The sequence below is a fragment of the Girardinichthys multiradiatus genome, chromosome 4 (genome assembly GCF_021462225.1).
Source record: "Girardinichthys multiradiatus isolate DD_20200921_A chromosome 4, DD_fGirMul_XY1, whole genome shotgun sequence".
Lineage (NCBI taxonomy): Eukaryota > Metazoa > Chordata > Actinopteri > Cyprinodontiformes > Goodeidae > Girardinichthys > Girardinichthys multiradiatus.
The window spans coordinates 36,830,240-36,842,560 of record NC_061797.1 but is presented as its reverse complement, the minus strand read 5'-3'; the positions used below and the strand labels follow the sequence as shown (position 1 = coordinate 36,842,560).

At 37.9% G+C, this 12,321-nt stretch overlaps 1 protein-coding gene across 2 annotated transcripts; it reads right to left on the bottom strand.

Annotated features, from left to right (window-relative positions):
* Nucleotides 1–265: 265 nt before the first annotated feature.
* On the bottom strand, nucleotides 266–7,317 carry LOC124867563 (phenazine biosynthesis-like domain-containing protein 1). Of its 2 annotated transcripts, none has more exons than XM_047364066.1 (10): nucleotides 7,142–7,317; nucleotides 6,684–6,783; nucleotides 6,413–6,511; nucleotides 6,111–6,220; nucleotides 5,323–5,352; nucleotides 5,134–5,222; nucleotides 4,898–4,989; nucleotides 4,645–4,688; nucleotides 4,493–4,555; nucleotides 266–2,587 (listed from the first exon to the last, which is right to left on the bottom strand). In XM_047364066.1, the coding sequence occupies exons 1-10, from the start codon at nucleotides 7,223–7,225 to the stop codon at nucleotides 2,543–2,545; spliced, it is 756 nt and encodes a 251-aa protein (XP_047220022.1). In that variant the 5' UTR covers nucleotides 7,226–7,317; the 3' UTR covers nucleotides 266–2,542. The 2 variants fall into 2 exon arrangements, with proteins under 2 accessions (XP_047220022.1, XP_047220021.1); XM_047364065.1 differs by having other exon boundaries at nucleotides 4,645–4,728; nucleotides 7,142–7,312.
* Nucleotides 7,318–12,321: the final 5,004 nt, after the last annotated feature.

The following is a 12,321-nucleotide window of genomic DNA, read 5'->3' as shown; positions in this document are numbered from 1 at the left end:
ATTAGCGCTATTATTATTTATTAATATTTATTGATTATTAACAAAATTACCAATAAAGCTGAAATATAGAATTTTAGTCTGACTAACAGATTAGGGCCCCACCTGATCAGGTATAATTAGCCAAAAGACTTTCGGTCTGTCAAGTATTGTTTTATGAATAACAGCCCAATATGATGTGTTATTATGGAACAATTGACGAAAGGGGTCATTTCAGCACTGGTATTCGGTAACAGCCAGGGCTGCACACATATAGAATAAACCAAACTCTCACAAATAGAAGAATTTATTAACAAATCAATACAACTCCAAGTTAAACTATTTCAATCAACAAACTCTTTAACTAGGCTAGAAATAATTCAACTAAAACTACCAAGCTAAATGAAGAAACGAAAGCTAATATACAAATAAAGGGAAAAGGGAACTAATAAAAATTATGCAGTTATCTCACAGTTCAGTGTAGATATTTATGTTTAAGAACCAAGGTTTATTTTGGGGACTTAGTTCAAATTAATCTTAAAACTATTTAAGAACAATCTGCATGTGTTCAAACAACCAGTCACAATGCAAATCAGAAGGGTAGATAAAACATCACATTTGTGGTTTAAGTTGCAAAGGAAAATAGCTTATTTAGTTTCACATGTGCTTTAAATACCATTTAAACAAATATTGAGTGTATATGAGCCCCAGCGGCCCATTATGGCTGGTCTGCCCAGACACCACTTCTTACGTGAACTGCTCTGATGAACAGGAATAATATCTGTCCTCTACAGGTCTTAATGCTCAGTGTCAGTATATCTCAAAGTATCTCTTATAAGCAGCAGCCTATTAAGCACATTTTTAAGCTGCTGTAAAGTTAAGGAGATGATGCAACCATCTGTCTAGTTTCCACATGCCTGTTTTGGAGGAGTGATTGCTGCAAATTCAGTCTCCCGATGCAATCAGCTACATTTCCTAAGTACACTTTTTACTAACTTGGAAAAATAAAAACAAGATTTGACTGCAATGTTTCATAACTATGATGGAGTTGTTTTTGTGGCACTAGTGACCTTTATTTTTCTAATATTTTTTTTTATTAAAGTAGGCAGACAGGAAATGGGGGCAGCATTTGTCACCGGGGGCCGGGACTCGAACTCAGACCACATCGAAGTCTAAAGCCTCTGCACATGGGTTGCATGCTTAACCCCCTACAGCACCAGCGTTATGTATTTCTCTACATAAATTATCGGTTTGTCTTGTGAAGTGCCATGAGACAACTTTTGTTGTGGATCAGCGCTATATAAATAAGCTAGATATGTAAACCAATAAACATTTAGTTGTAACCAGTGATTGGGTTTTTATTCAGTAATTAGTATTGGAGTGTTAATTAGTTGGTGACCTCTAAATATAAAAAAATGACCCTCAGCCTGGAGATGGGATTTCTATCTGCAAGAATCAATTTTTTTAATTTCTTGTCTTCTCTTTAAAGAATATGGTAGGAAAAAGGGAAATATTTTTCTTATTAACTGGCTATGTTCATATGGCTACACAAGTGTGTCCAAGGTGTGCCTAACGTCTTTCCCTGGAAACTACCAGTTCATGAGACAGCTGAGTTTTGACACTCAAGAGGAACAACAGAACCACCAAGGCCGTTTGACTCACCTTGTCAGAACCGGAGATTGATTGTGACGCTTTGTTACTTTTGTCTAATTTTTGTTTTTTGCTTCGTCATGCTGATGTGCTCAGCAGTTCTCAGTCCTTCTCTTTGGAGTACTTTAACCACCCAAACATACAACCACCTGAACAAAGAACAAGGTGCCATCCACTCTGAGTGAGCTTCCTGGAAGACAGAACCAGTATTAAAGCCAAAACCGTCCGCCCCTCTTTTCCAGTTCTATAAGGCACGTTTCTGATGCTGGTGATATTGTTTGTTGTCCAGGAGGTTTGGAAAGGCTGAAATCTTCCTTTCTTTTTCTTCTGGCACAGTCCCTCCTTCCAGTATACGTTAGATATTAATTAAGGATTTTAGACCTTGAAACCATGTCTTTAAACTCCTGAAAGAGTAGCAAACCTTAAATAGTTGAAACTTTTACCAGCTTGGACAAGATTTTGAAAATGTATTTTGAATTCAGAATACCTGCCCTACTTCCTTGTACAAGTGGATAGCATTAGTGTTCAGTGTTTTTTTATCTTTTGTTTTGTCTTCCTTTCTACTTAATTAAACCATTAGGAAATAGACAGCTCTTTATATGTTTAATAAAATTGTCAAATAGGATGGTAAAAAAATATTATTTCAGACAGATTCTTGATCAATTAAGAGATTGATGGTTTACTTACATTAATATAGCATAATGAAGCATGTCAACTTCTACACCTAACTGACGTGTTATGAATACTATTGAGACTAATCAATGTGGATTGGAGCTCATTTACTTCTTTTTAAAGTGATTTAAAATAATCTATTTTACTTTCAGGCAGTTCACATTCTGTGACTATATCTATAGTCTGATGACCCCCTGCAGTACAGTGATGGCCTCTCCAGCTATGTTGATCCTTCCATCATCTCTCACTTCAAGTTCCAGCTCCCCACCTCGACTCGAGCACTGGTAAGCTACAGACATAAGATCAAGAGTCAGTTATCATCAAGGAAGATGGGAGCTCACAAAATAAATCAAGAAGCAGTTCAAGTAAAGAAGTCATGGAAGAATTAAAACCTATTTGGGTTTTAATTAGAATATTACTGAAATATCTAGTCTAACAAAAGATAAGTCAAAAATGCTGTACTCTTTGAATAAAGTATAATAGCCTATAGAGCAACCAGAAGTACTTATATCATTGGAGGGATATGTACCAAACAGTGAAGACACTTTGTGGCACCACAAATCTTTAACTTCCTTTCAGTCTGTACTCTCAGTACAACACATAAGTATTTGGTTTGTGCCCTTGGCATACCAAAAATGATCGCAAGGGGTCAGTCCCTATATTCAGTGTGTTGCATCTTGTTACCCCTCCCTCAGGAAAACATTGGACCAATTCTTAACTTCCAGTTATCAACTGGTTCAGTTACCTTGTTTTTTTATTAGGTGTGCATTAAATTGAGGAGGGAACGGAAAGCTGGCAGTAAGGCTAATATGAAAATTAATAAGCACATGTATTTTACTTCTGAATCAATAAAATACCCATATAAATCAGTTTGTGTTTTACACAATTTTTTCATAAATAACATTTTGGATGAGTCTCTGAACAGCAATTTTCAAATATTTTCACAGATTTTTCAATTTGATTTGGCTTGAAATTTTATTGGACCGTTCTAATACATAAATCTGCTTTGATCTTTGAACCATCCCATTGTAGCTCTGACTGTATGTTTAGAGTTGTTGTTCTGCTTAAAAGAACTGTTTCCCAGTCTCAAATCTTTTGTGGCCCCTAATAGGTTTTCGTTCAGGAACACCCTGAATTGAACTCCATTCATCTCACTATCAACCACCTACATGATTCATTGAAAACTTCAGATGTGACCTCTCATGGTTTTCGTCTTGCTTTTCCTCCTTTCAACAGATTCTTCTACCTGATCTACCTCGATTGTTTCTACAGATGGGCCACTTAGCTGCTTCTCTGAAGAATACTCTCCTTGGCAGCTCTGTCAAGGATAGCCATGTCTTTGTAGGTTTGCAATTGTGCCATCCTCTTTCCGTTTTCAGATTGTAAATTGAACAATGCTCTTTGAGATGCCCAGAGCTTGAGTTTTGTTTTAAAACCTAACCCTCTTTTAAACTTCTCCACAACTTTCTCCCTGACCTGTTTGCTGTGTTCCTTGGTGTTGGTCTGTTCACTGATGTTATTTAACAAACTTCTGAAAGCAACTAGCTGCACTGATGTTATTTAGGGGCATAAAATAGATAAAGAGAGCTGAACACAAATGCACACCACTAGGGTGAGAGGTATATGTGTTTACATGTTCAGTCAGTCAGTCATTTTCTACCACTTATTCCATAGTGGGTCGCGGGGAAGCTGGTGCCTATCTCCAGCAATCTATGGGCGAGAGGCAGGGTACACCTGGACAGGTCGCCAGTCCATCGCAGGGCAACACACAAACAACCAAGCACACACCTATTCATACACCTAAGGGCAATTTAGAGTGACCAATTAACCTAACAGACATGTCTTTGGACTGTGGGAGGAAGCCGGAGTACCCGGTGAGAACCCACGCATGCACGGGGAGAACATGCAAACTCCATGCAGAAAGACCCCCGGCTGGGAATCAAACCCAGGACCTTCTTGCTGCAAGGCAACAGTGCTACCAACTGCGCCACCGTGTTTACATGTTATTTGTTGTTATTAAGGAGAAACATTATCCATATCTTTTTCTCTTACATATTGAGATATGACTTGACAGTGAAGCTTAAGTTGTCCATCAAGAGGCAAACCAGCGTCATGAAAGAAATTCCAGAGCTCAACTTGAAATTTTCTCTAAAACAAAACCCAGAACTTACTCTAACTTCATACATTAACTCACCATGCATTTTCTTTTTTCCAAGTATTTTTGACCAGTAGCTACCCAGGACGGTGTGGGCAGACCCTAAAAGAGCAGAAGGTACATGTGTATTTCACATGTATGTGAAGGCAATAAGGATCAGAATTAGGGTTATCTGTGAGTGTTCAACTTACCACAGACTGGATCTTCTGGGACGCCGGCCCACGGAGCAAAGTACCTGGAGCAGAAGTCAAATCCTGGCTTACAGTCTGGGGACCCTGATGTCAGATTAATATATATATATATAAATAAGTTAAGAGGATGATGTTTTTATTGATTCCACTTGAAGAGGTTATTCCTAATCTGATGCAACATTTCTGACAGAGCAGGTAATAAAACTGACTTACAACATGCTTCAGGTTTGACTTCAGTAAGTTTTCTGGTTACCTTTCATTGTAACGATCAGTCCTCTGACTCTACCACTAGATTCACTGTTCAGAAGAGCAACTGGGTCAACTTTCAGACTGGTTAGGACTGACCTGGAGACATTACACGTATACACAGGCAATACTCAGTTCAGCCATTTTTAAAGAAGAGCAGAAGATCAGAGGTGTGAACGGAAGGAAATTGTGGCTGGCTTTTCAATCTTTTTATATGTCTGCTTCCAGGGTTTCAAGGATAACCTTTCACAGCTGTCCGGCAATCGAATCATCAGCTTCTTTGTGTGCCGGCTGAAGAAGACCTCCTCAACTGGGTGGTTTCCTACTGTGGCCTGTATAAAAGTATAAATACACCAACAGTGTTAAACACACACATAAACAGTGTGTTTAAACAAATGTGCTCATGACTGGTGTGGACATTTTATTACTGACCTTTATGATATCTTTAAAGTCGCTGTGATCCTGAGATATAAAACAGATGCAAGTTTAACAAAGAATTGTTTCACATTTTTTTGTAATCTATCCATCCAGATGTTTTAGTTAAAATGCATAAATGTTATACAAATTTTTCTATTTCAGCTAAAGCCGAAATTTAAAACATTTGCACTTTACATTTATAAACTGTAACAGAATATACAGGATTGGAACAGGATTTATAATAGGCTGATTAAAAACCGTCCTCTTTACATAACGAGGTGTGTTGTATGCAATGCAGGTATCAATTCTCTCTTCAAAACTACAGAAAGTCTCACTGTATTAGCAAGGAATTTAAAGATTTTTGGCCTTGATGTTTTAACTTGAAAATACAAATCTATGGAAAGCTTTTTCCCAAATGTGTATTTCATTGGGTCTCAGGAAATTTTGGCACCTCTTAATTATCTCATTTAGAAACATTATGTTGCTGTCCATCTCTAAAACTTTAAAAACCCAATAATCCCTTTGTAGGGCCTTTAGGTGTGCATGCTCAGGTTTGCTCTTGTCCAGCAAGTGCAAAACCTGCACAGACCTTTAGGGAATCATATCATGAGGCTTACATCTTTAATTTAATCACGTTTTAATCTTTATGCTCAGATTTTGAAGCACTTTGTGTTTATGTCAATGAAGGGTGCAATATAAATAGGATATACTTGATTCATTCACTTATGACAGAACATAGATTTCTTCTAGAATATTAATTTTCTGTAGCTTTGTCTTGATGTGTTCATGACTGTGTAATGTACCTCCTTGGTGGGCGGATTCAGAGGAAAGTCCATAATGTATCCTTCTTTCTTCTTGGTCACAGCTAGAGCTCCACTTCTGGTCTCAAACCCCACCGTTGGATTAACATTATCTGAAAGATGATGTACCTCAGTTTGTTTAAATGTTTTTATGTGGTTGAAATATGCTGACTAAGACATGTTGCTCCACTCATTTGCCCTGCACAACATTTAACAGTTTGTAAGGTAAAAAATTCTTGATCTCCAATGAATGACACACTTTTAGTCCTCATGTGATATTCATACGTGTATTAGACACGTCTTACTTTTATGCTGGAACAGCACTGCTGCAGAGGCCAGGGTGGCATGGCCGCACAGATCCACTTCAGTTGTTGGTGTGAACCATCTAAGGTGAAATCTTGATCCTTTTAATGACAACACCATTTTGAAAATGACATCTGGTCACACACAACTTTAATATCCATAGATTCCTTAAATTTGCTATTTTAAACAGTCAGCAAGAAACATTTTCTGTGGCAGAGGTCATAAATTACTGCTGAGTCATTGGCAAACAAAATCTTAGCTGTAAAAAGCTACCAGAAGTGAAAGTATCTGTAGGGTTGATCATGGTGATGAAAGCGGTCTCTGACAAGTTCATCTCTGCTGCTATCTTCTGATACAAATCATCGTTCAGCTCCTGTTAAAAAACACAGGATAATATGATGCACACATATAAATATGATGCATTTATTATTAGGACTTGAGGCTCAGACACAGGATAGTGTGTCGGGCTGCACATTTTAAGACTAATGGTGTGATCATGCAACCCCTTTAACCTGAAACGGTTTACTTTGCTCACAGTTAAATCAATAAAGCAGCTCTGATCAAATAAAGCATGAACTTTTTTTAATTACATCCCAGTAAGGAGTATTATCTATTTAATACTTAGTACACTTTATTGCTCAGTGATTGAGTATATACAGTATATCTTAAGTTGTTCACAAGCCATAAAGCTGAAAAATCTCAGTAATATTTCAACACAGATGCAAACTCACTTGCAAAAGTGGACACACAGCCGCAGGATTTCCTTTGAATGGTGAATTTGTGAAGGCATCCATTATATACACGGAGATCTCCATTATTATTAGGCCTAAAACTGAATCAATTTGAACGGTGTTGTTGTGTCAGTGACCTTGCTGCTGTCTGTGGACTTTCAACCTTCTCTTTTTGGTTTGCAGACTGCATTCCTCAGCAACTCCCCCTTACTGCCACGACTGCGGACTTTCATTGGCTCAGCACAATCTGAAGCAGTGTGTGGTGTTGCAAGTTTATGGAGCCTAACAGGAGCCAGAACTATTTTTTATCCTTTGAAACAACAATAGTTGAACTTGAAAAATAAATCAAAATGAATATCAGGTTTTGGTCCTGCACTCCAAAAACAAACAGCAACAGCAACAACAAAAAAAGCCAGATTGTAGAAGTGCGGTACTGTGCTCCTATTTCACAATAGAGTTAGGAAAAAAACATTAGACTGTCCTAAAGTTTAACCCTGCAACACCAATTTAATTTTGACTGAGTTGCCGATTTTTTTTATCGAACTAAATTAATTCAATGCACGGTGGCGCAGTTGGTACCGCTGTTACCTTGCAGTAAGAAGGTCCTGGGTTTGATTCCCGGCCGGGGGTCTTTCTGCATGGAGTTTGCATGTTCTCCCCGTGCATGCATGGGTTCTCACCGGGTACTCTGGCTTCCTCCCACAGTCCAAAGACATGCCTGTTAGGTTAATTGGTCTCTCTAGATTGCCCTTAGGTGTATGAATGAGTGTGTGCAGGTTGTTTGTGTGTTGCCCTGTGATGGGCTGGCGACCTGTCCAGGTTGTACTCTGCCTCTCGCCCATAGACTGCTGGAGATAGGCACCAGCTTCCCCGTGACCCACTATGGAATAAGCGGTAGAAAATGACTGACTGACCATCATCAGAATGAACAAAAACTCTGTGAGTCGACAAAGAATTAGAAAAGAAAGTTCTAAGCAGAGTTTTATGGGGATGGTAGCAGGTATTTTTCTGCACATGCTCAGCTCATTGCCAAATGTAGCGCGTTTACATAAAAGTCCATTAGGGAGTCTGAAGAGGCGCTAAATCTAGCAACAAAAGCATTACTTTGGCAGCAGAGCAAACCTCTCTACAAACTCTTAGGGGTTTATCATTACCCAAGTATGCCAGTACATTGGTGTGTGCTTGGTACGTACAGGTGAAAGTACGTTCTTGTCCACAACGGGAGGATGCATTACTGGAACACATTCACACACTGACAGTAGTGACAGAGTTTCAATAAATAGTCCTGCTTTACTCGAGAATTTGACTATTTTCACATTAGTAATGATAGTAAAATTAGGGAAAACATTTTACTTTGACAAATATAAATATACATGATTAATCAGAAAGAACTGTCTATACTAAGTTGAAGCCTTAAAATATTGAGCCATGGTTTTTAGTTTTGATCATAAAAAAGCTTTACTAAGTAGATAATGGTTTAAGTATGATTGTCCACCAAAACAAATCTAAACTTTTCTCCTTTTGAAGCACTATTTGCTTATAAATAATTTTTTGTCTCAACTGACAAATGATAGTAAATGATGACTAGCTTTAGAGTTATACAGGTGATTAATTCTTTCCATTATTTCGATCCATGAGCAGGAAAAGTTACTGTTATTTTACATATAATTTTTAACCAACCTGCATCTGGCCAGAGTTGCATGATTAACTTACAATACTACTAAACACTGAATAACACATTTTACTTTTATTATTATCAGATAAACTTATTTCAGATATCTACAGCACAAACAGACACAAAATGTTTTTAGATAAAATGTATTTATTAGAATAACAAAAAACAAACAGATAATCAGCTGAACTGATGCATTGACTGTCTATAACCAAACAATTTTATAAGGTAGAAGATGCATAGACAGTGGAGTAGATGATCGCAGGACGTAGGGGTGAAGAGGACCACTAGGAGCTTTTAGGAAACTGCATCCAAACTTGGAACTGTGGTCTCTCCTCCTGCAGAGCTGTTTGCATAAAATTATGAAAATGAACGTAAATAGAGTTCACACTCAACACAATAAGGTTTACATGTAAAGACAGTCTTAGGAATAGGTTTTATGCACAAGGAAAAGTGAAAGTGCTCTGTTTGATCAGCGGGGTACTATATTAAAATATTTTTCTTACTATGAATTTACATGCTAAAAAGTGTTAGGGAGACACATACAATTAATATGTTTTCTAAGGAAAAACTGTAGCAACACAGTTTATGAAATACCTACATTAACCTAAAATGTCAAACAGTTCTGTTAAAAAATAATATTTTATATTCTGGTACCTGCAGTGTTGGATGGGTGCAAAAACTTGTTATCACTCATGTAAAAACCTTGGGTTGCAAGGCACCTGCACTATGCCTTCCTCCCTGTGTGTGTGAGATCATTGTTATCTCTGTGTGAACCAGCCTCCTTTCCGTCTCACACACACACACCCTGTCTGAACTGTCTGTTGAACTGTGCATATAAATAAAGAGATAGGGTGTCAAAACTTTGTAGTTTCACTGCAAAGTGGGCTACCCTTGTCACAAGTAACTCTGACTGTATCGTTCTTACCTCTGAGTTGACTAAATAATACCTAACATTTATTGGTCCTTCGAGCCGGATTAATTCAATAACCTTATTTCTCTTTGCTTTAACAGTGACTCTGGGATCCGTGGGGGAAGCCTGACGTCGAGCGAAGCACCGCTGCACAGCCTCCTTTAGCCGGAGTGGCTGAAAGTCCCGGTGTGTGTGAATTCACACCTGGCCAGTGGGTTATTGCCTTCCTCTGCGCGGGGTGACTCTCACAGGGTCCAAAGAGTCACCAAGAAGTCAACTCCGAGGTGAGACAGTTTTAAAATACAGTTCATAGGAAAAGTACTTAACAGTCGTTGGTAGTGCGTCGCCGGTAAGGACGCTGCATTCGAATGGTTTTATTCCACCGTGAAAGGAATAGTGACAAATTTGGTACAATCCCGCCGTGAAGGGGATTAAAGAAAACGACTGAGGATTATTCCCCTGTGAGGGAATAGAGTAAGCGCTATATAAATAAAAGAAGAAAAGTACTTAAAAGTCGTTGGTAGTGCGTCGCCGGTAAGGACGCTGCATTGGGATGGTTTTATTCCACCGTGAAAGGAATAGTGACAAATTAAGGTAGGGCCCCGCCAAGAAGGGGGCCAAATAAAACGACTAAGGGTTATTCCCCTGCGAGGGAATAGAATAAGCGCTATACAAGTAAAAAGAACGGAGTAAATTGAGCTCATAAAATAACACCAAGTTAACTTAGAAAAATTACAAGGTACCTGAAACTAACTGTGTGACTGTGTTGTGTGTGTTTGGAGGACTAAGCATTTTAATAGAATCATAGCAGGATTCTGCTAGTCCTGTGTTTTCTTTTGCCCAGATTAAAACTACGTACTGGTGACTTTGGAGATTCAGGTCGGATTTCATTCCAGAAAATTAACACCGCTGCGAATTAGTCGCAGTAGAAGGCCGTGTTAATGTCCTCTCCTTAAAGTCTCATGCCAGTGACCTTTTATCTGGGACATTTATACTATAATTAAACTAACATAAACATAATGGGGAAGAAACAAAGTAAACTAATTGACTTAGAATGGGAGGTAAAGTTTATGGAGAACTATGTAAAAGGAGCAGGTATGATCTGTCATAGATGGAATAAAAAATAAAAAACATGGGTTTTTGGGCAAATTAGATACAAAGGATGTCTTAAAATTACAAGGGGATCTAAAATTAGCAATAATGAAAACTAAAAAGAGAAAAATAACAAAGAACAATGGGGAAGAACAGAGAAAAAGCTCTGATTTAACAGAAATATGTACACAATGGCATAAAAATACGGATTTTCAGGTAACTTAATTATCACTGAAATCCTAAAACTACACGGGGATCTTAAACTGGAGATTATGCATTCAAAAGATTCAAGAGACAATAAAAAACCTTGCCAGATTATAATTTCAAAGGGGACTTTTCAGTCCCTGAGTGCTCACAGTTGATAAACAGATTAAAACAAAAAGATGAATTAAAAAAACAACAATAAGAGCAGCTTTTAACTGACATAGCCATAATACTGAGGCCTTAAGAAAAGCACAGGAAAAACTTTCAGCTTAACTGAAAACAAATAAAGGGGGGCGGACTGCCACCCATCCCAGGTTAGAATACCAAGGTAGCCCCAAATTATAAAGACTAAGAGGTGGTTTTAGAGGACGTGGTAAAAGAAGTTAAAAGAGGAGGTGACAATGTGGACAACATGGAAACTGTCCAACTGGACAACCCAGTGAACAATGACTAGAGTTGTTAAAGAAGTAATCTGAGAGTAAAAGATTTTGTAGGCAAGCATTAGTGAGAAACAGGTGCTTTAAAAATCATTCTATGGTGTTATACTACCAACAATACCATGATAAAATGCAAAAGATTCATTTTACAGGGAAATAATTCCATATTTGGCTCAGATTGTGTGCATTCTTGATTTTTCCTCTTTGAGAGAAGTTAAATTTCAGCTCTGTGAAACGACCTTAACAAAGAGATGCAGCTGCCTGAAAACAAAGATAAAACTAAGCCTGTCTCTGCTGAAAGGTCTGAAAAAAAAAATTGTAACTCTACCCTGCATGTGTCAAACTCAAGGTCCGCGGGCCAAAACCGGACCTCAGAAGTTTAGTGATTCTCTAGAAGTAGAGCCTTTTAATATGGTGATTGTGTGCTTGAATGTTATTTTGTCAATCAATAAGCAGTTTTGTCTACATTCTGCCACAATCTGCCTTTTGAAAATGTTTTGAATCTTGCTCTTTATGTATAAAAAAAAAAGAAAGAAAAGAAAAATTGGCTAAAGTCTGCAGACACAAAATGAACTTGGATTGAAGCTCTAACTATGTTTATTTAATCTGAGATCCTCTCCAAATGCAACAGTATATGTCAGTCTACATGAGATACTAACAACTTCACCTACTGGTATAATATAAAGATCTGAGTGAATATGTGAAACAAACAATGATGAAAGTTTTTCAACAGGTGATGTTCATCCAGGAGGAAGACAGTGTTCCTAGGAAATGCAGCTCATTCATTAACAATCAATTTTTCTCCTATAGGTGGAGGTTTTGCTGACTAATCATAGGCTGGATCTATGAAACATTATGTGCA